Source organism: Zea mays, chromosome 9 (assembly GCF_902167145.1).
Source record: "Zea mays cultivar B73 chromosome 9, Zm-B73-REFERENCE-NAM-5.0, whole genome shotgun sequence".
NCBI classification, from domain to species: Eukaryota; Viridiplantae; Streptophyta; class Magnoliopsida; order Poales; family Poaceae; genus Zea; species Zea mays.
This window is the reverse complement of record NC_050104.1, coordinates 148,208,795-148,230,003: the sequence shown is the minus strand read 5'-3', so window position 1 is coordinate 148,230,003 and position 21,209 is coordinate 148,208,795. Positions and strand designations below refer to the sequence as shown.

Sequence of the window (21,209 nt, the reverse complement as noted above, 5' to 3'; positions counted from 1 at the left end):
CCACATTATTGATGTTGGCTTGTCCCATCCATCCACTTTTCCTGAACCGTCGCATAGCTTCATATAATCATGAGAATTAGTACAGTTGTCTGATTCAAATCCTAACTGGATCAGAATCATATGTGCACTGGTTAGCGGGATTAGGAACGAGCCATCAAAATCACATTTAAAACGCCAAAATAAAACGGCAAAGAACAGGCTCCGAAGGTTCATCAACAAAAATCTGAATGGCTTCCGCCAAATTAAGCCAAGTATCATGAACAAAAAAAAATCGCACCTTTTCTTTACCACCGTGTAGATTGTACACCAAGAAGGAGATGAACTAAAGCAACGATTCCTTTCTTTCTTTATACAGATTTTCTGAGAGAATTAGCTTTCATGAATCAAACGGCGCTATGGCAGAGGCTGGATTTCCACTGCGATTGCCTCGCCTCCACCCACGCCAAGAACCGGTAGACCTTGCCGAAGACGCTGAGGAACACCAGGCCGGCAACCAGGCTGTAGGCCGCCACGCCGACGCCGCCGCCCTCCGCGGCGACCCAGCCGACGAGGTACACCGCGTCGGCGGCCACGAACACCCAGCCCACGGCTTCCAGCGCGGCCCGCGTCCAGGCGCTGAGCCGCTCCTCGCCGTAGATGCGGCACACCATCCGCGAGCATAGCGCGAAGATGATCGCCAGAGCCGTCTTGGACAGGCCCCGGTACTGCACCGCCGTGCCGCCCACGACCAGGGGCTCCATCCGGCACAGGCACGACGCGCACTCCCCGGAGAAGCGGGACCACCGGAGCGCCTCCATCCCCGTGTAGTACGGCAGCACGACGGCGTCCAGGTACAGGCTGGCGTGCAGCACGCCGGACACCGTGGACGCCTCCAGCACCGCGTACCGGACGTCGCCGTCGGCCTCGTTCCGGAACGCCAGCGCCGAGGCCTGGAGCAGCAGGAGCAATGCCGGGCCGAGCTGCGCGAGCGGGAACACGGCGTTGACCCGCTGCCCCCTGGCGAGCGCGAGCAGCACCAGGGGGAGCAGGAACGGGCCTGAGGGGAGCAGGTACTTCCTCTTGATGCCCCTGACGCCGGCCACCGCCGACGACGAGGCGCTGCTACCGTTGCCCCGCACGAGGTCGAGGACGGTGAACGCGAGAGTGGAGAGAAAGCAGTAGGCGGCGAAGGCGGCGACGAGGGCGCCGACGGCGGCGGGGTAGTCGCCCGGGTAGGAGCTGTCGCAGTAGTAGTGGTAGGGGCAGGTGACGAAGTCGGTGGTCTCCTCGAGCTGCCACCTCGTGCACTTGAGTATCTGCCTCGCCACCGCGTCGCCGCCGCCGTGCTGGGCCGCTCTCCACGCCGATCGCCCGCCGGCACCGAAAAGCGGCGAGAGCATCTGATCATAGGACATGGTGGTGGCAGCGAGCAACCGTTTCTTATTGGTGTCCTTCAGCTCTGCTCCTACTTATTCTTCCTCCTCATCATCTGCTTCTTCTTGTCCTGTTCGCTATATGCATGCATGCATGCCTGCATTTGGTAGCCAGTGATGGCTTGCTTTCGGAGGCAACTCCCCACCTTCCTCCCTCTTCGTTCCTCTTCTTGGAGGTTGGAGGGTGGTGTGCTGCTGCTGTTGCTTGTAGGAGGAGGGAGGGAGGGAGGGAGGGTTGGAACTGGATAGAGAAGGTTTGGCTGGCGACATTGGAGGAACTTGCCAAGCGTGCCCTTCAACGTGAAGTTTTCAAACATTGTATACTAATCGAAGCAAAGGTGTGGCTGATGGCATTAGCAAAGATTAGTGTAGGGGTGTTTTGGGCATACGGGGTGCTGTCACGGTGGTTGTGCTGAGGATGGGGATGGAAGCTGAGGTCTTTTGTTTGACTTTGTTTCTTTGTCATGTCATGCAGCGGTACGCCAGGCCGGAGGAGAGCCGAGAGCCCGAGAGCATTAGTTTACATGTACGTGTACCTAGCTAGGCGTTAGTTAAAGTTTGTTGTGGGGGTTGCGTTTTCTCGGAGAGGTTTGTTGGGGGTGTTTGGTGAGGATATAGAGACCAAATTATAGATGTCCATCTGGGCCGTGCCCACCGGGCGGCCCACGACACGGCACGAAAGTGGCCCGGCCCAGGACCGGCACGGCCCGGCTTCAATCGTGCCTGGGCTAGCCCGGCCCGTTCGCCGTGTCGGGCTGGGCCACAGAAATCGGCCCGTCGGGTATAGCCCGACCCGGCCCGCCTGAGGGGGAGGCACGCGGCGGCCCGGTTAGGTTAACCGGCCGCGCGCGACGCGCCCCAGTGGCCCAGTGGCCCAGCCCAGCAGCCACACCCCGCCGCCGCATTTACGGACACAGCCTCAGTGTCGCCCTCGCCTCGCCAGTCGCATTTACGCTCTCGCCCTCGCCTCGCTCTCTCGCCCTCGCCTCGCTCTCTTGCTCTCTCCGCCCGAACCCTAATCTCCTCTCCCCTCTCTGATCTGCGGTTCGCCGCCGTCCGCCGGTGTCTCCTGTGCTTGGAATCAGTTGCACGTCGGTCGCCCGCGCCGTGCTTGGACATCTATACTTCCTCTCTGTCCTTACCTTCCTCTCCCGGTCCTCTCCCTAACCCTAATCCCCTCCGGTGTTCCTCGCTCCACGGATCTCGGCCATCGTCCGTCGTCTCCGGTGCTCCGACTGCACAAGGTGAGTCCCTCGGGCCCTACTCCTTTCCCTAACCCTAATGCCCTTCTCCTAAGTCCTAACCCTAATTCTTCCGGTGTATTCCTCAACGTAGGTATCGGTTAAATCGGGTGCCGTGCAGTCGTTGAGGAGTCGGAGACGGGTGCCGAGAGCCGAGAGCCGAGAGTCGGAGACCGGTGTGTTCCTCGTCCTCGTTGTCGAGGTCAAGGTCTCAATACTATGGATCTTGACCCGGCTGCAGAGGATGAGGAGGCGGAGCGACAACTTGAGGACCACAATGAGGCGATGGATGCTAGACAAGCCTTATTGGGTGTTGGTGTCACTCATTTAGATCCAGTCGACCTCGAGGATTTCGTCGCCTCTAGAACAGGCACTGGCACTGCTACGGACTCCACGAGCCCACCAGCATCTACCACTGCCTCTGCTGGTGGCGGCTCAAGGAAGAGATCCAAAGTTTGGAACAATTTCGACGAGTTAACCAATCTGGTAAATGGTAAGCGTGTAAGGTATGCTGCTCGATGCAAGTTCTGTCATGAGACATTAAGTGCTAGATCCTCTTCTGGTACTGGTCACTTGCTTAGACACAATTGTAGTGCTAAGAAGGCCCACGATCGCTCTGGCCAAACCCAAACCGTGCTTAAGTACAACCCCGATGGTTCTTTGCAGCGTTGGGAGTACTGTCCTTCTGTTGCAAGGAATGAACTTTGTCGTTTGATAGCTAGAGATGATCTACCTCTATGGCATGGCTCCACTGATGCATTTCAAGAATACATCACTCGTGCACATAACCCTAGATTTGTGCATGTTTCTAGGCAAACTACTGCTAGGGACATGATTAAGTTATATAATGAGCGTAAGGTAAACTTAATTGGTACTTTGAAAACTGATGTTACATCTGTTTGTCTAACCTCTGATATTTGGGCTGGCAAGGCTAAGGAAGACTATTTAAGTGTAGTTGCTCATTTTGTGAATTCTCACTGGGAAATAGAAAAAAGGTTGCTTGGTCTAAGGTTAATTGATGGTAAACATAGTGGTGTTAGTATTGCTAATCTGGTTGCTACTGTGATAGATGATTATGCTTTAACTGATAAAGTATTTGCAATCGCCTGGCTCCAGATATGGTCGAGGTTTTGTCTTGCATAAAAGACTGGGAGCTTGCTGATGCTCACCTGCAGCATACTGTGGAGGAAGAGACAAGGGAACTTGAAGCTGAACATGAGAACTTGTACCTTGATGATCCAGAAGAACACAACCAGTAGTTGGTGGTGGACTGGTGGAGTGGTGGTTGGCTAGCTTAGTTGTTTGCCTGATGCCTGATGGCTTATTCTTGTAATGAACTCATGGACTGTACTGTATCTGTATGAACTTATGCCTTAGGGCTTAGGAGCTGTGGCTGTACTCTTTTTTCCTTCTTAGGCTTTTTTCTCACGAGGTGTGAGTTTTTGCCTAAGAAGGTTTTTAATGAGACAGCCATTGCACACAGCTCCATAATTATTTGTTTCCATATTATATGTGTGCTTGTGTTTTAGTATTTAGAATTTTAGAATTTTAGTGCTTGTGTTTCCAGATTTTTTGTATTTCTGTGATTTTTCGGGCCAGTGGAGGGCACGGCCCGGAATGGCCCAGAGGCTTTCGGGCCAGCCCGGCACGTTTTTGGCCTCTCTGGGCCGTGCTTGGACACATGTCCTGGCACGTGACCCGAACCGGCACGGCCCGAGTCAACAGCGTGCCGGGCCAGGCACGACCCTGTTCGTGCCGTGCCTAACCGGGCTCGGGCCGGGTCCGTGCCGGGCGGCCCGGATGGACATCTATAGACCAAATGGCCAATTCAGCACTTGGTTCATCAGCGCATGCATGATTAGCTAGCTAGTCTTCTTGTAGTAACCTGCTTCCTCAGCTTCCAAGACGGTGCCAGAGGCATGATGGCTCTATCATTTGGATTCCGAGGCAACGGACATGACAGTCAATCTTTTATTCGGCATGAGGAATCGAGAGGATGGCGATTCCTTTGTTTGGGACTCGGCAAATTATTCTCGTAGCTGGGGGCAAAGCCCATGATGATCCCAGTCTGATGCTTGTGCAGACTGCAGAGCATGTCTGTCTGTGTCTGGAAGATGGTGGTGCCCCCGGGCCGGATGTCTCTGCAGCGCAACGCGCCCTCTGATCTTTATATAATCCAATCCAGCCAGCTATGGATCTTCTCGGGGTCGGGGTACTTGCTATGATATTCTCATCGCTCGCATAGACGATCCAACTGCCCCCCCCCCCCCCCCCCCCCCCCCCCATTTGACATGTCATATACATGTCGAATTGATATGGGCACGCATCATCTGGTGAGGTAGTGTTGCTTGTTTATTGTTGCCATGGACGAGCTTCGCTGTTCCGTACTTCCGTTCCGTTCTGTTCTCCTGTTCAGACATGTGCCACATGAGGAGATTCGCTGGAAATTGGGAGTTGCAATTCCAATTTCCATGGCAGCTGTGTATGTGTGTGTGTGTTTTTTTAAACGACGAAATCCATGACAACTGTAGTGGATATCTCTTTTTTTTTTGAAAGGAAGCGGCAAAAGACTTGCCTCTTCAATATATTAGAAGAGAAATAGATAACAGACTTCAGAAGGCGGAGCAAAAGAAAAAAACGAAAAGAAGAAAAAACATATACTAACTCAATCTAACATACACTGCAACTCCCAATTTGATCTTTCACCAATTGCGTAACCTGGATAGCAGATCTTTGAAGTCTCTGAAAGATTCTGTTATTTCTTTCCAACCATATATTCCACCAAAAGGAGATGATGAGTCCATCGAAAATCTTCTTTGACTCCTTGCAGCAACGGTTCCTTAATCTCTTCCACCAATCATACAACGAGCCGAGGTTAGGAACGCCACTTAGAAATGACAGATTGGCCCAAGATAGGATCATGTTCCAAACCTCTACAGAAAACGGGCAGGGCATATCTCGAGAGACATTTTACCTAGTAGACATTCTGCAGGGCATGCAAGCCACTGATATACATATATAATCCATCGAACGAACAAAGATGATTTCAGCAAACTCTAAGCAACTCGAAATTTGAATGGTAGGGGCAATGCTACGGCCTGTGTGCCAAGTCAAAATAAAAAAAAATAGGACCTTGTCGTCGAAAATGACTGAGAGACACTAAACCGAAAATATTTCGGCATCAGGGATCAGCCAGCCTCTGCAGGGGCATATAATATCAGCTGCTCGTTGGTCCAAAGTCTGCTCGCGCATCATACTACATCGGTGACAGGCGCTTATTTCAAGCTAATCGCACTCGCACGCATCAACGCGCCCAGTTCCAAGAGAAACACAAGCAGAATTGGGAATTTGGAGTGGTTCAGAGGGTATGATTGGACGGTTCTGAACTTCTGATGTATGTAACCTGCATGAATCCTATATATTGACTCTAAAATATTAGCTTCCGATGGAGTGATTCAGAGGGAATTTGAACTGACGACACGACGCGGCCGCGGGCAAAGAGTACCCAAGGACAGCACTGACCCACCAGGCCATCGCTCGACCAATCTGCTGTGAGAGCAGGTAAGAGATAGTTATCGCTTTGCTCGGACCAGGCATGCTGATGCCGCAGGCCAAGTCGGCAAAGGAAAGGAAAGGGTGGAGCCCGGAGCAGGTAGAGGTGTAACAGCGAAAGGCGTTGATCGGGATGGAAGGATATTTCGCTTGGTTGATGGCGTGCGGAACGTGTGCAGCCATAGAATAGTTTTCTTTTCCGGATCATGCACGATGAAATTAGTGTGGAGATGACTCAGGCAACGGATCCGCGTCAGCCAACGAATCACGGTGCTGAACTGCTGATGATTGATGAGATTAACGAAACAGAAAGTGATGAATCGTAGGTGCTATATCCCTCGGCCTAGAATAAATCAACTTGAGCTGTCCTGTTTTTTTTATATAAATGGCTGTTTTTTTCTAAAAAAATACTGCTCCCTCTATTCCAAAATAGTTGTCATTCTTACTTTTCAATGCACATTTCTTCTTTCAATGCACCTTATCCTAATACATCTATATCTTTTTTTTTAAAAAAAAGAGATGTTTTGGTCTTTTGATTCCTACGCTGGTCTCCATGAGACAGTCTAAAATATCAGCTATTATGAGACGAAGAGAGTAGTATTCGTGACATCGAATTAGTACAGGTAGATAGATCATGAAATATATTTTCATAATATAACATTTTCGGGTCTTAGATGGTTTGTACTCTTTTTACTTAAAATCAATCAAAGTTAAAGCTTGACTTAGGGTCTGTTTGGTTGGGCTGTGGCTGTGGAAAAAGTTGCTGTGGGCTGTGAGCTGTGGAAAAAGCTGCTGTAGGCTGTGTGCTGTTAAAAAGCTAAAAATCGTTTGGTGGAAACCACTAAAAGTCGTTAAAAGTTCTTCGATATATGTTTTCACAGTTCCATCCAAAAGCCACTAAAAGCAGGTCTAGGGGTGCTTTCAGTTTTGCACTACGAGAAAGTCGGCTTTTAGAAAAAGCTGCTTCCTGGATCCAGCCCTTTGGTTGGCTTTTGGCTTTTAGGGGGCAAAAGCCAAAGCCAAAAGCCAAACCAAACACACCCTTAGGACAACTCTATTCAAAGATGGAGGGATTACCCAATAATATCTAGGTGCATAATAAAAGTTAGTGTCCACAAATATCAAAACGACCTATATCATTCATGAAATTTAGGATGGAGTACCAACCTGGGCAGAATAATTGATGTGATTATTCGTAGGTTGACGGGTATCCAGAAAGTCACCATGGGCAGGGGCAGGGCACCTTTTGCTCTGTAAAGTTACAAGAGCACATTACAGGCCAATGGTAGGACAGTTAAAAAAACTGTTCTCCAAAAAGAGAGATGTTTCTGACAGCCAATATTATATTCATGCCTTCACACGAGCATTTTAAAATGAATTAATTTGAAACCAAATCCAGTTACAATAAGAGACACTAATAAAAAAGTTCCTCATCCAGCACGCAGGTTTTCCCATCACTGATGGCTAGTTTGGCAAGGGATTTCTATTTTCACAATAAATTGCAGCTCCAGTGGTCGTCGAATATCAGCTGTCCCCAAAAATTGCAGCTCCGTCCTCCTACTGCAAGTGAAGTGAGTCAGAGACTCAGAGCACGGGGACGATCCTCGCCCGCCCACTGTAGCGCGTTCCACCAGTGCTTGTCGCACTCGATCCGCACGGTACCCTGCTGCCCGCGCGCCGGGCGCATCTGAATCCTCTTCAGCCGAGGGCACCCCCTCGTCTCAAGGAGCCGCAGCTCCGGGAACGCGCACTCCCCCCTCGACCCGGATGGCCTCCACCTCCAGCTTCGACAGCCCCAGCAGGGCCAGCAGCCTCAACCGCCCCACTCGCCATGCTCTTCACGATCACCTCCGATCCAGGTCCAGCTCCCCGCGGCAGTTACCGCACGTCATCCTTGTTGCGCCGCCGCCGCGGTAGGTGGACGTTGATCTCCGCGACCAGAAACCTCGCGTAGAATATGAAGTTGCTTGCAATTTGGTAGAGAGGATTTTATCAGGTGTGTGCTTTGCTTTGAGCGAGATGGGAGTTGAGTGAGCTAGTGGGGGTTTTATAGGCAAGTGGGGTGCTCGAGTGCGGAGTGACGATGATGGAGCATGTGACACGAGGCAGCGGGTACGATGGGGGATGGTGTTGCTGGCGGTAATGACGGTGGGTGCGCTGCAAAGGGGGTGTGGGCGGTTGTAGTGCGCTGCAAAGGGAGCGTGGGCGACGGTAGTGCGCATGGAGGTGGGATACGCGTGCAGGGGGCACAGGTGAGTGGTGGGGTCGATGACCCTGATGTTTGTGGTCTCTGGTTCCAAGAATTTTTGCCTCTCTGTATGGTAATAACTTATTTTGTCCTCTTTTTCTGTTTACTTTGACTCAGGGACAGTGCTTTGGTTCTTACGGTCGATCCTTTTTGACTGAGCGGCTCGACAGGTTCCTTCTGTAGCTTATTACAGGCTTCAAGGGTAAATTTCCCGGTATCTTTTTGGGTAAGTCGTTTTTCTCTTGAGATGGGTTAAGATGAGAATGGAAGCATAAGGTAAGGATTAACTCTAATTTGTGAACTATGTTTTTACAGAAAACATTTCTTAAAAAGAAAGAAAACACACAAGCCCAGCAATGATAAGCACAAACAAATCAAATGTTTTGAATAGAGGAAGAATAGAGTTTTTAAAAGCACGGACTACACACATTCGAGGGCTAAGCATAACTACTATTGCTCGGCTCCTGAACTGAGAACTATGTTAAATAGGACTTATGAGCACTAACGTTAAAGCATCACATATGCACTTAAAAGAGAAGAACATATCAAGTGAAATTCATTTTGAAATGCCTTAGGGGGGGCACACAATTAGACTTTTGCAAAACATGAGTCTACACGATTACCTCTCATACATGCGGGGCTCTAGCCAAAGTGAAGAAAAATTTCACTACCCAATACATGCAGATGACTGGACATAACTAACTCAGATCTGGAAGCTTCTCTTCTGGCGAGGCTGGTGCACAACTTCAATCTGAGGCTGGTGCACAAATTAGAGCTAATCCTCACCTTATGCTTTCATTCTCATCTTAACCCATCTCAAGAGAAAAGTGCCTTACCCAAGAAGATACCGGGAAGCTTACCCTTGAAGCTTGGAATAAGCTATAGAAGGAACCTATCGAGCCGCTCAGTCAAAAAGGATCGACCGTGAGAACCAAAGCACTGCCCCTGAGTCAAAGTAAACAGAAAAAGAGGACAGAAGAAGTTATTACCATACAGAGAGGCAAAAATTCTTGGAACCAGATATCACAAACATAAGGGTCATCGACCCCACCACTCACCCATGCCCCCTGCACGCGTACCCACCTCCATGCGCAATACCGCCGTCCACACTCCCTTTGCAGCGCACTACTGCCGCCCGCGCCCCCTTTGCAGCGCACCCACCGCCATTACCGTCAGCAACACCATCCCCCCATCGTACCTGCTGCCTCGTGTCACCTACTCCATCATCGCCACTCCGCATCCGAGCACCGCCACTTGCCTATAAAACCCCCCACCAGCTCCATCAACTCTCATCTCGCTCAAAGCAAAGCACACACCTGATAAAACCGCCTCTACCAAATCGCGTAGATTATATACTCACGTAGAATATGAAGTTTAAAATAGAAGGTGAGTTTGCTGAAGATAGCTCAAGCAGTGGTCTCAGAAACCTCGCGAAGGTTAGAACCGGTGGTTTTATCACACACACATTGGAACTTGGACATACTCTGTATGATCAAAATGGTGTCATGCGCGCCTGTCTTCACCGCGGTAGTGAGACTCACTTTAACGATCCACTCGATCGTCCCGCCTATACCTATACCGTGTGTACGTACTTCTTCCTTCCATCCGTTCCAACGTTTCACTCTTTTCTGTGAGCCTCAGAGAAATTCCCTGTGACGGGGAGCTCTTCACTATACGGTAATATTAATTATGAAAGTAATTATATTCATTTTTAATTATTATATTATAATGTGTACTACGGTGCTACAAATATTATATATTTTTTAAAATTCTAAAAAATAATATATAAAAAGTTAAATATGTCGATTAAAGGTTAACGAACAACTGAATAGTAGGAACGATGGGAGAAAAGAAGAGGAGAATGAAATAGTTAGAGGTATTTAAAAATGAATAGAATATGCATATGGAGAGATAAAAGGGGGAATGGTTGGAATCAGTCTGAGGGCATAGACCACAGAGGAGCTGAGCAAGCGAGCATCGCGCGTGGCGCGTCCATAGCGTGAATGAATGAAACAGGTGTAAGTGTGTAACTGATCATGGCCAGCAAGCCATCCGCCAGCTTGGGGGATGAATCTCCAACCCTGAGCTCCTCAGTACTCAGGCTGCCTCCAACGGCACACTCACCCGCTCTTCCTGTCCGCTGGAGGGGTACGAGTACGACCTGACCCCTTCCAGTCCAACGACGCACGCTCGGGGAGCCCCTCGCAAGGGCGACGAGGCCAGCGCCCCTGTAATCTTCCCTATTTTGTTAATCAGTGTTTTAATTGTAAAATTAATATTATTAGTATAATTACTAGATAACAATGTGAATTACGGTATTATAAATATAAAAATATGATAGTGTTTTTTAAAACTCTAAAAACAGATGTATAAAAGACAAATAGCTCAATTAAAGGGACTCTAAAAATAGATGTATAAAAGGCAAATAGCTCAATAAAAGGTAAATGTGAGCTGAATAGGAAAAACAATTAGAGAGGGGGAGAAATAAGGGGAAATGAAAAATAGTTAAGAAGGAACTATTTAAATATAAATAGTATAAAGTATGAATGGAGAGAGGTAATTTAAATTTTGGGTTTTAAAATATACCCGAATTTACTTAACTGGTTTTACACTCAAAAAATCGGGTACCCGACATTTTAGGTCCGGATATTCCCGAACTATCCGAACCGTTGTGTTAGCTTCATAAAAACAGAATTTAAATAATGATATACAAGCATATAAAACACAGATAATCTACGGTCACAAATCATACACACTTAAATTCGGTTATTTCAGGTAACTGATTATAATATCTGAATTACCTAAAATAATTTTAGGTTTTGTAAGTTGTTATTCAAAAATTTTGAACGAAATTCGGATTACAGGTTACGGTTTTTTTTTTCTTTTTTTGTCCACACCCATCGGAGGCAGCCTCCTCATCCGTGACTCCGACGCCTACACGGCCACACCACAGATCACGCTCCGGGCCTCCGGCAGACGTCTAGCAGGCTTCGAAGTTCGACCAACCGATTCCGCTCACGCATTACTCCTTCCTCGACGCCCGCCTACTCACTCCGGCGGTCCGGCCTCTTAAACCCAGCCGCGCCTCAGTGGCTCATTGCGCACGCGCATGCCACCGCAGTCTCCCTATCACTACCGTGCCCTCGACGCACGGGAGATCGAAGTGCGCCGCCGAGCGGTCTTGGGTTGATTGCAGGTCGATCGGCGGAGATCGATAGAGCTGCAGCTCGTGGCAATGCTCGGCTCGCTCGCCCTCGGCGGTGCGGTGCTGCTGCTGTTCTTCGGCAAGTGGTGGCAGCCGCTCGCCGGCACCGACTGGCGGGTCAAGGAGCTGACCGACGCGGTGGTGGCCCTGCTGCGACATCGAAGAGGCCTACAGGTTCGGGCTCTCGGTGATTGCCATCATGAAGGCCGCGCGCCTGCTGGAGCCGGGGGACAACCACCGTTACAACATGTTCCCGTCAGACACTCACGTCAGGGTGCACGACGTCGTGCGCGACGCGGCGCTCCGGTTCGCGCCCGCCAAGTGGCTGGTCCACTCAGGCGCCGGGCTCAGGGAGCCCCCGCGCGAGGAGGCGCCAGCGAAGGTGGGCGGCGCCCTCGTGGACGCGCAGCCGGCGTCGCTGATGCTCCAGCGCAACAAGGCCCTGCCGAAGAGGATGCTCCAGGCGATCCAGGATCTCACCAAGCTCACGTACCTGGACCTCGAGAACACCGGCATTCAGGACGCCTTCCCCATGGAGGTCTGATGCTTGGTCAGCTTGAAGTACCTCAACCTATCCAAGAACAAGATCCTGTCGCTACCGATGGAGCTGGGCAACCTGAGCCAGCTCAATGTTAGTTAGTTGCAGCGTCGTAGCTAGTTTGTTTACATTTCTGCATTAGTGAATAAAACCGTGGCTGAGTCAGGGACTTGTCCTGATCGCCAGAAACAGAGTGTGCTTACGTGAGCGATCGTGCCCGGTCTTCTCGCTCCCGGACGGTGCGCGCGTCGTGCTGGTCATGGCGCCGTTCGCGGTAGAAGCGGGTTGATCGGGCGGCGGACTGAATAATTATATAAATAGAAAAGACAAAAAGGCGGTGGTGCTCTGGGCAAATTGTGGTTCAGACCGTCTAAAATTACATCGCGTGTGTGCTTCTGTGTCCCTGTTCATCTTCTCCGATCGAGCTCCCGTCGATCCTAGGCTTTAGGGACCTAACAAGTGGTATCAGAGCCTCGATGGCGACCAGCATGCCGGCTGGAGGGCGCTACGACCGCTCAGTCACTCCGTCGCGACGTCAACGCCGAGGAAGATCGCCTCCGTCGCGCTGGGGAACACGCGACAACCGGGGAGGCGGATACGAGCGCGTCGTCGAGCGAGTCGTCGAAAGGATGGCGCCATCAGGGAACTACCCGATGTTGACAAAAACCAACTACTTCGACTAGGCGGCGCTCATGAAGGTGATGCTGCAGGCAAGAAATCTCTGGGACGCAGTGAGCACCGGAGCGGGGAGTTTCGTCGACGACCGGAACGCGCTGGAGGTTATCTCCAAGGCTGTCCCGCCGGAGCTCATGGGAGCTGTGGCGTCCAAAGCGACGGCGAGGGACACCTGGGACATGCTGAGGGTACGGAATATCGGCGTCGACCGTGTGAGGAAGGCCAAGGCAAGCACGTTGAAGCGAGATTTCGACGCACTGAAGTTCAACGACGGCGAATCCGTAGACGACTTCAGCGCGCGCATCGGCCGGATCACAGGTGAGCTGGCTGTTCTCGGTAACGAGTACACCGAGGAGGAGGTCGTCCGCAAGTTCCTGCAGGCTCTCCCGTCTCGTTTCGACCAGATTGCAGCGTCAATTGAGACGTTGCTCAATCTGAGCGAAATTTCAGTCGACGAGCTTGTCGGGCGTCTGAAGGCGGCCGAGGAGAGATTGGTGCAAGAACGTGGTGTCGTGCACTCGTGCTGCCCCGATTAAATCTGACCGAGGACGAACTAGTCTCCCGGATCACCTCTCGCCTCAAGATCGCGGGAAATGGCGGATCTAGTTCAACCGGAGGTTCCTCGGCGCTAGGCAACGATCAAGCACACGGTCGTGGCCGCGGGCGCGGCAGGAATGGAGGTCATCGTGGCGGAGCAAGATCCGGTCGTGGTGGGCGTTCAATCGCCAACGACGAGTGCCGCTACTGCGGTAATGCGGGCCACTGGGCTCGCGAATGCAAGAAGAAGAAGCGCGATGAGCAGGCACACGCTACACAGGCTGATGAAGGCGATGAGGCCTTGCTGGTGGCGGACGCCTGCATCGACGTCGCACCCGTTGAAGATGACGTCGTGATCCAGTCTAGCGACGTCAAATCAGGCGCAACAGCGCCACCGGAGGTACATCTCAACGAGAACAAGCTGTTCGTACAGCTTGGCGACAAGGGGGTGTCCGACGCCCGGTGGGTGCTGGACACGGGCGCGACGAACCACATGACCAGTGAGCGCGCTGCGTTCTGGTCGTTGGACACCGGCGTGCGTGGCACGGTCCGGTTTGGCGACGGCTCTGTCACGGCCATCCAAGGTCGAGGGACAATCCTGTTCAAGTGCAGGAATGGTTCTCATAAGACTCTCGTAGGAGTCTACTTGATTCCTCGACTCACGACCAACATCGTGAGTTTGGGGCAGCTTGAGGAAGGCGACCACAAGATACTGCTGCTCCATGGAAAGCTCAAGATCTGGGACGTGAAGGGCCAGCTGGTGGAGAATGTGGCGCGCGCAGCAAATCGGCTCTATGTCCTAGAGCTCGAGGTCGCTCGCCCAATCTGCCTCATGGCACAGGGCGACAGCACAGCCTGGAGGTGGCATGCGCGGTATGGCCACCTCAACTTTCATGGACTGCGCCAACTATCGGAGGAGGACATGGTGAAAGGGCTGCCACAGATTGATCACATTGATCAGGTCTGTGACAGCTGCCTCGTCGGGAAGCAACGTCGACGTCCGTTCCCGACTGAAGCGAAGTACAGAGCGGCGCGCAAGATCGAGCTTGTTCACGGGGATCTCTGTGGTCCGATGACGCCAGCGACGCCGAGTGGTAGCCAGTATTTCTTTCTCCTTGTGGATGATCTAAGCCGGTTTATGTGGGTGACTCTGATGTCGACGAAGGACCAAGCCATGAGGGCCTTCATAGCCTTTCAGGCACTGGCGCAATCTGAGGCAGGAACGAAGCTGGGAACTCTTCGCACCGATCGTGGTGGCGAGTTCACGACGCGTTCGTTCATCGAGCACTGTACCAGGGAGGGTATACAGCGACACCTGACTGCGCCACACACTCCGGAACAGAACGGCGTGGTTGAACGCCGGAACCAAACTGTCATGGGAATGGTAAGAAGTATGCTCAAGGCTATGAGGTTGCCAGAATGGCTCTGGGGGTAAGCAGTATCAACAGCGGTCTACATATTGAATCGATCTCTAACTCAGAGTGTTGAAGGTCGCACGCCTCATGAAGTATGGTATGGATTTAAGCCCTCTGTTGAAGACTTTCGTACGTTTGGATGCGTGGCACATGTCAAACAGGGGGCCAAACACTTGCCGAAGCTGGAGGACAGAAGCACGCCGATGGTGTTCATCGGCTATGAGCATGGGAGCAAGGCTTGGAGGTTTTACAACCCTGCTACAAAGCGGGTAGTGGTGTCTCGTGATGCTGTGTTTGAAGAAAGCCGGGCATGTGACTGGAGTGATGCCGAGAAGATAGATGGTGAGAATCCCTTCTGTGTTGATTTTATACAGAGTGATGGTGATTTTCAGCTGGACAATACTCCATTCATGGAGACAGACTTGGCTGGGCCATCCAGGTCGCCACCCACAGCACAGCACATGCCAGTGCAATCTTCAGCAGATACTCCAGGTGGTACACAGTCAATGCAGACCCCAGCAGTACCAGAACTGTGGAGTTTGCAACACCACCAACAGTGACCCCCGACCTTGATGCAGATCATGGTGATGCACCATGTCGTTACAGAACTCTTGAAAGCATTATGAATTCAGGCAATGTACAAGTGCAAAATGACATGGGACTTGTTGAGGAGCTCTTGGCTGTCATGGGGAATGAGCCTGCTACAAGTGAAGAAGCTGTCCAGAACCCACTTTGGCGTGCAGCTATGCTGGAGGAACTGCAGTCCATCAAGGAGAACAAGACCTGGTCACTTGTGACTTTGCCAAAGGGACATCGACCAATAGGTTTAAAATGGGTTTACAAGCTGAAGCATGATGAAAGGGGTGACATTGTGAAGTATAAGGCCAGATTGGTGGCAAAAGGGTATGTTCAAAGGCATGGAGTAGATTTTGATGAAGTCTTTGCTCCAGTTGCCAGAATGGAGTCTGTCAGAGTCATACTTATTCTTGCAGCACATCTGAACTGGAGTGTTCACCATATGGATGTGAAGTCTGCCTTCCTGAATGGTGATCTGGCAGAAGAGGTCTATGTGTGTCAGCCACCTGGCTTTGTCAAGAAGGGTGAGGAGCAGAAGGTGTTGAGACTGCACAAGGCTTTGTATGGTTTAAGGCAGGCTCCTAGAGCATGGAACTCAAAATTGTACACTGTGTTGAATGATCTAGGTTTCATCAAGTGCAAGGTTGAACATGGTCTGTACACAAGGGTCAGAAATTCCTGCAGATTGGTGGTAGGAGTGTATGTGGATGACCTTATTATCATGGGGGAGTCCAGAATTGAGCTTAGTGCTTTCAAGGCTGAAATGAAGAAGGTGTTCAAGATGACTGATTTAGGGGCTCTATCATACTATCTAGGAATTGAAGTGCACCAAGATGACAAAGGGATCAGTTTGTGTCAAACTAAATATGCAAAGCAGCTGCTTGAGAAGGTTGGACTGAGCCAGTGCAACCCAAGCAAGACTCCGATGGAAGCGAAACTCAAGCTGTCGAAGACCGGTGATTCATCCTAAGTGGATTCAACTGAATACCGGAGTCTAATTGGAAGTTTGAGGTATCTGCTACATACTAGACCTGAGCTAACCTTCAGTGTCAGTTATTTGAGTCGGTTTATGGAGTCACCTAGGGAGGATCATTTGGCTGCAGTCAAGCGTTTGCTTCGGTATATCGCTGGCACAACTGACCACGGGTTGCTGTATTCTAAAGGAACTGGGGAAGAAATGAGGCTCACAGGCTATAGTGACAGTGACATGGGAGGTGATCCAGACGATGGAAGAAGCACGTCGGGTGTCATTTTCTTCATCGGCAAATGCCCAACTACCTGGAGTTCACAGAAACAACGTGTGGTGGCTCTATCTTCGTGTGAGGCAGAATATATTGCAGGGTCTGAAGCTGCCTGTCAGGCAGTTTAGTTGGCTCGACTCATAGGAGAGATGTTGGGTAAACAGATCAACCCACCACTGATCAAGATAGATAACAGGTCTGCGATTGCACTGAGCAAGAATCCAGTTCTTCATAAGAGAAGCAAGCACATCAAAACGAAGTTCCACTTCATCAGGGAGTGCGTTGAGCAGGGAGAAATCAGCCTGGAAGCTGTCAGCACAGCAGACCAACTTGCAGTACGAAGGCTCTGGCGAAGGTGCGATTCCAAGACCTTCGGGGGAGGATTGGTGTAATCAAACTGCAGTCGACTCTGAACTAAGGGGAAGATTGTTAGTTAGTTGCAGCGTCGTAGCTAGTTTGTTTACATTTCTGCATTAGTGAATAAAACCGTGGCTGAGTCAGGGACTTGTCCTGATCGCCAGAAACAGAGCGTGCTTACGTGAGCGATCGTGCCCGGTCTTCTCGCTCCCGGACGGTGCGCGCGTCGTGCTGGTCATGGCGCCGTTCGCGGTAGAAGCGGGTTGATCGGGCGGCGGACTGAATAATTATATAAATAGAAAAGACCAAAAAGGCGGCGGTGCTCTGGGCAAATTGTGGTTCAGACCGTCCAAAATTACATCGCGTGTGTGCTTCTGTGTCCCTATTCATCTTCTCCGATCGAGCTCCCGTCGATCCTAGGCTTTAGGGACCTAACACTCAAATACTTCTACCCGCGCGGCAACTACTACATCCAGATCACCATACCACTGGCCACTGGGGCTGATCTCACGGCTCGGGAAGCTGCAGGTTTTGGAGGTGTTCACCGCGAGCATCGTCTCCGTCGCGGACAACTACGTCGCGCCAGACATTGACGACCTCGAGAGCAGCGGCGCGCGCATGGCGTCGCTCGGCATCTGGCTTGACACCACCCGCGACGTGGAGCGCTTCGCGCGGCTAGCGCCGGGCGTGCGCGCCCGGTCGCTCCACCTGCGCAAGTTAGAAGGGGCGCGCGCCCAGCCGCTGCTGTCCGCGGAGCACGCACCGGAGCTTGCCGGCGTGCAGGAGAGCCTGCGGGAGCTGGTGCTCTACTCGTCCGACGTCGAGGAGGTCACAGCCGACGCGCACGTGCCCAGGCTGGAGGTCATCAAGTTTGGGTTCCCGTTCCTCACGAAGCTGCGCGTCATGGAGTGGTCCACTGGTCCCCCGCCGCCGGGTCCACCCTCCGCGAGGTCGCCATGGGCGCGTGCCACAGCCTAACGCACCTGACGTGGGTGCAGGCGTGCAGCACCTCCCCTGCCTCGAATCGCTGAACCTTAGCGGGTGCAACGGGCTGACGAGGCTGCTGGGTGGCGCGGAGGACGGCGGAAGCGCCGCCAAGGAGGTGGCCGTGTTCCCGCGGTTGAGGCTTCACGATCACCTCCGATCCAGGTCCAGCTCCCCGCGGCAGTTACCGCACGTCATCCTTGTTGCGCCGCCGCCGCCGCGGTAGGTGGACGTTGGTCTCCGCGACCAGAAACCTCGCGTAGAATATGAAGTTGCTTGCAATTTGGTAGAGGGGATTTTATCAGGTGTGTGCTTTGCTTTGAGCGAGATGAGAGTTGAGGGAGCTGGTGGGGGTTATAGGTGAGTGGCGGTGCTCGGGTGTGGAGTGGCGATGATGGAGCAGGTGACACGAGGCAGCAGGTACGATTGGGGATGGTGTTGCTGACGGTAATGGCGGTGGGTGCGCTGCAAAGAGGGCGTGGGCGGCAGTAGTGCGCTGCAAAAGGAGCGTGGGCGGCGGTAGTGCGCATGAAGGTGGGTACGCGTGCAGGGGGCATGGGTGAGTGGTGGGGTCGATGACCCTTATGTTTGTGATATTTGGTTCCAAGAATTTTTGCCTCTCTGTATGGTAATAACTTCTTCTATCCTCTTTTTCTGTTTACTTTGACTCAAGGGCAGTGCTTTGGTTCTCACGGTCGATCCTTTTTGACTGAGCGGCTCGATAGGTTCCTTCTATAGCTTATTCCAGGCTTCAAGGGTAAGCTTCCCGGTATATTCTTGGGTAAAGCGCTTTTCTCTTGAGATGAGTTAAGATGAGAATGAAAGCATAAGGTGAGGATTAGCTCTAATTTGTGCACCAGCCTCAGATTTAAGTTGTGCACCAGCCTCGCCAGAAGAGAAGCTTCCAGATCTGAGTTAGTTATGTCCAGTCCTCTCCATGTATTGGGTAGTGAAGTTTTTCTTCACTTTGGCCAGAGCCCCGCATGTATGAGAGGTAATCGTGTAGACTCATGTTTTGCAAAAGTCTAATTGTGTGCCCCCTAAGGCATTTCAAAATGAATTTCGCTTGATGTTTTCTTCTCTTTTGAGTGCATATGTGATGCTTTAACGTCAGTGCTCATAAGTCCTATTTAACATAGTTCTCAGTTCAGGAGCCGAGCAATAGTAGTTATGCTTAGCCCTCAAATGTGTGTAGTCCGTGCTTTTAAAAACTCTATTCTTCCTCTATTCAAAACATTTGATTTGTTTGTGCTTATTATTGCTAGGCTTGTGTGTTTTCTTTCTTTTTAAGAAATGTTTTCTGTAAAAACATAGTTCACAAATTAGAGTTAATCCTCACCTTATGCTTCCATTCTCATCTTAACCCATCTCAAGAGAAAAGCGTCTTACCCAAAAAGATATCGGGAAGCTTACCCTTGAAGCCTGTAATAAGCTACAGAAGGAACCTGTCGAGCCGCTTAGTCAAAAAGGATCGACCGTAAGAACCAAAGCACTGCCCCTGAGTCAAAGTAAATAGAAAAAGAGGACAAAATAAGTTATTACCATACAGAGAGGCAAAAATTCTTGGAACCAGAGACCACAAACATCAGGGTCATCGACCCCACCACTCACCCGTGCCCCCTGCACGCGTATCCCACCTTCATGCGCACTACCGCCGCACACGCTCCCTTTGCAGCGCACTACTGCCGCCCACGCCCCCTTTGCAGCGCACCCACCGCCATTACCGCCAGCAACACCATCCCCCATCATACGTGTCACCTGCTCCATCACCGCCACTCCGCACCCGAGCACCCCCACTCACCTATAAAACCCCCCACCAGCTCCCTCAACTCCCATCTCGCTCAAATCAAAGCACACACCTGATAAAATATCCTCTGCCAAATCGCAAGCAACTTCATATTCTACTCGAGGTTTCTGGTCGTGGAGATCAACGTCCACCTACGGCGGCGGCGGCGCAACAAGGATGACGTGCGTAACTGCCGCGGGGAGCTGGACCTGGATCGGAGGTGATCTCGCCCTGCCGCGGTAACTGCCGAGGGCTCTATGGCCTCGCCCTGCAGGATGCCTTAACGTTTCAAATACTTGGATGTCTGGGCGTCCCGCGTCCCGTATATGTGCGGAAGGCAAACCCCTCGAGTCCTTGTCATGCCCGTCCACGATGCATCGTCCCGTATTTTATCTCTACTACTTATTAAGTAAGCAATAGTAGTCTGCCATTGACTTGTTCTGCCTTTGACCTGTTCTGCCATGGCTCTGGTTCTGCCCCCACAGGGGGTACACGCAGGTGTCTAGCAAAAATTATTATGCCTGCGCGAGTTGAAACTGACCACCAGTTCAGCCACCATTTGAAACTGATCAGTTCAGCCACTGCGCCAAAGCTTATAAGCCGTTCCATGTCTCCTTTACTAGCCAATATGGTACTAAGTTTTTGCAAGACAATACAACAATACAGCAGTGCAGGCGTTTTGGGCTGCTTTTTTGGTGCGGCCCATACTCCAGTTAGGTTTGGGCGGCCCATAGTCGCGCGCACAGCAGCAGGTTCTTCCTCCCTCACCGTCCCCGAGCTACGAGCGCGAAAAAAAAGCGAGAGCGCCACGTACCTCGCCGCCGTCGTCTCCGCCGCTCTCCTCGCCACGTTGCCGCCGAGCTGCCCGAGGGGTACACCGCCAGGCGCACCCGGATCCGCGCGGTCCGAACCCGGGAGCGCGCCGCCGTGCGTTTCGGATCCGCGTAAGGCGCGCCGCCGGATCCGCCGCGCCGAAAGGGAGGGCGCCGCCGACGTCTAGCTTGGCATTGGTTTGGCTCGATCCGGAGGCGCGTAGACTGTGGGTGCGTGTCTCGACCCTGTCCTGGTCCCCGATTTTCTCTCTTTGGCGCGATCTGGGAAATGTTCTCTATAAAGTATTTTTTGGGTTTATCCGCTGCATATTATTCGATCCACCGTATGGACATAACTCTGGTCTTAGAAAAATTGGATTTTAGGCGCTTGAATCGAGTACTCATTTTGATTGATACGATTTTGAGTTTTCCCCCTTTTGCGTGAGTAATAGTGTTTCCCCTTCGAAGCTCAATAGTTGCTGGTTTATCTGTTTTTACTTCAAGTTACCTGCATCCAGTAGAAGCTTGTGGAGTATTAATCCCGCTTTGAGTGCTCGTCGAATTGTGCTCCATAACCTGTTAGCTATTGTCCTTACAGGACTGCACTGATTGATGAGACTAAAGCTTTTG

General features: G+C 51.5%; 1 protein-coding gene and 2 pseudogenes across 2 annotated transcripts; 1 reads left to right on the top strand and 2 right to left on the bottom strand.

The window, feature by feature from the left end:
• Positions 1-258: 258 nt before the first annotated feature.
• LOC100276872 (uncharacterized) lies at positions 259-1,616 on the bottom strand. Its single transcript, NM_001374071.1, has one exon. The coding sequence runs from the start codon at positions 1,392-1,394 to the stop codon at positions 384-386; it is 1,011 nt and encodes a 336-aa protein (NP_001361000.1). The 5' UTR covers positions 1,395-1,616; the 3' UTR covers positions 259-383.
• A 5,935-nt stretch (positions 1,617-7,551) lies between these two features.
• LOC100278241 (uncharacterized) lies at positions 7,552-8,259 on the bottom strand (annotated as a pseudogene). The gene has a single exon (NR_157574.2). The product of NR_157574.2 is annotated as an uncharacterized protein (transcript).
• A 63-nt stretch (positions 8,260-8,322) lies between these two features.
• LOC118473472 (uncharacterized) lies at positions 8,323-18,541 on the top strand (annotated as a pseudogene).
• The last annotated feature ends 2,668 nt before the right edge of the window (positions 18,542-21,209 follow it).

Bases quoted from the DNA above. Each gene is read 5' to 3' on its own strand.
- LOC100276872 (NM_001374071.1), bottom strand. From the start codon at position 1,394: ATGTCCTATGATCAGATGCTCTCGCCGCTTTTCGGTGCCGGCGGGCGA.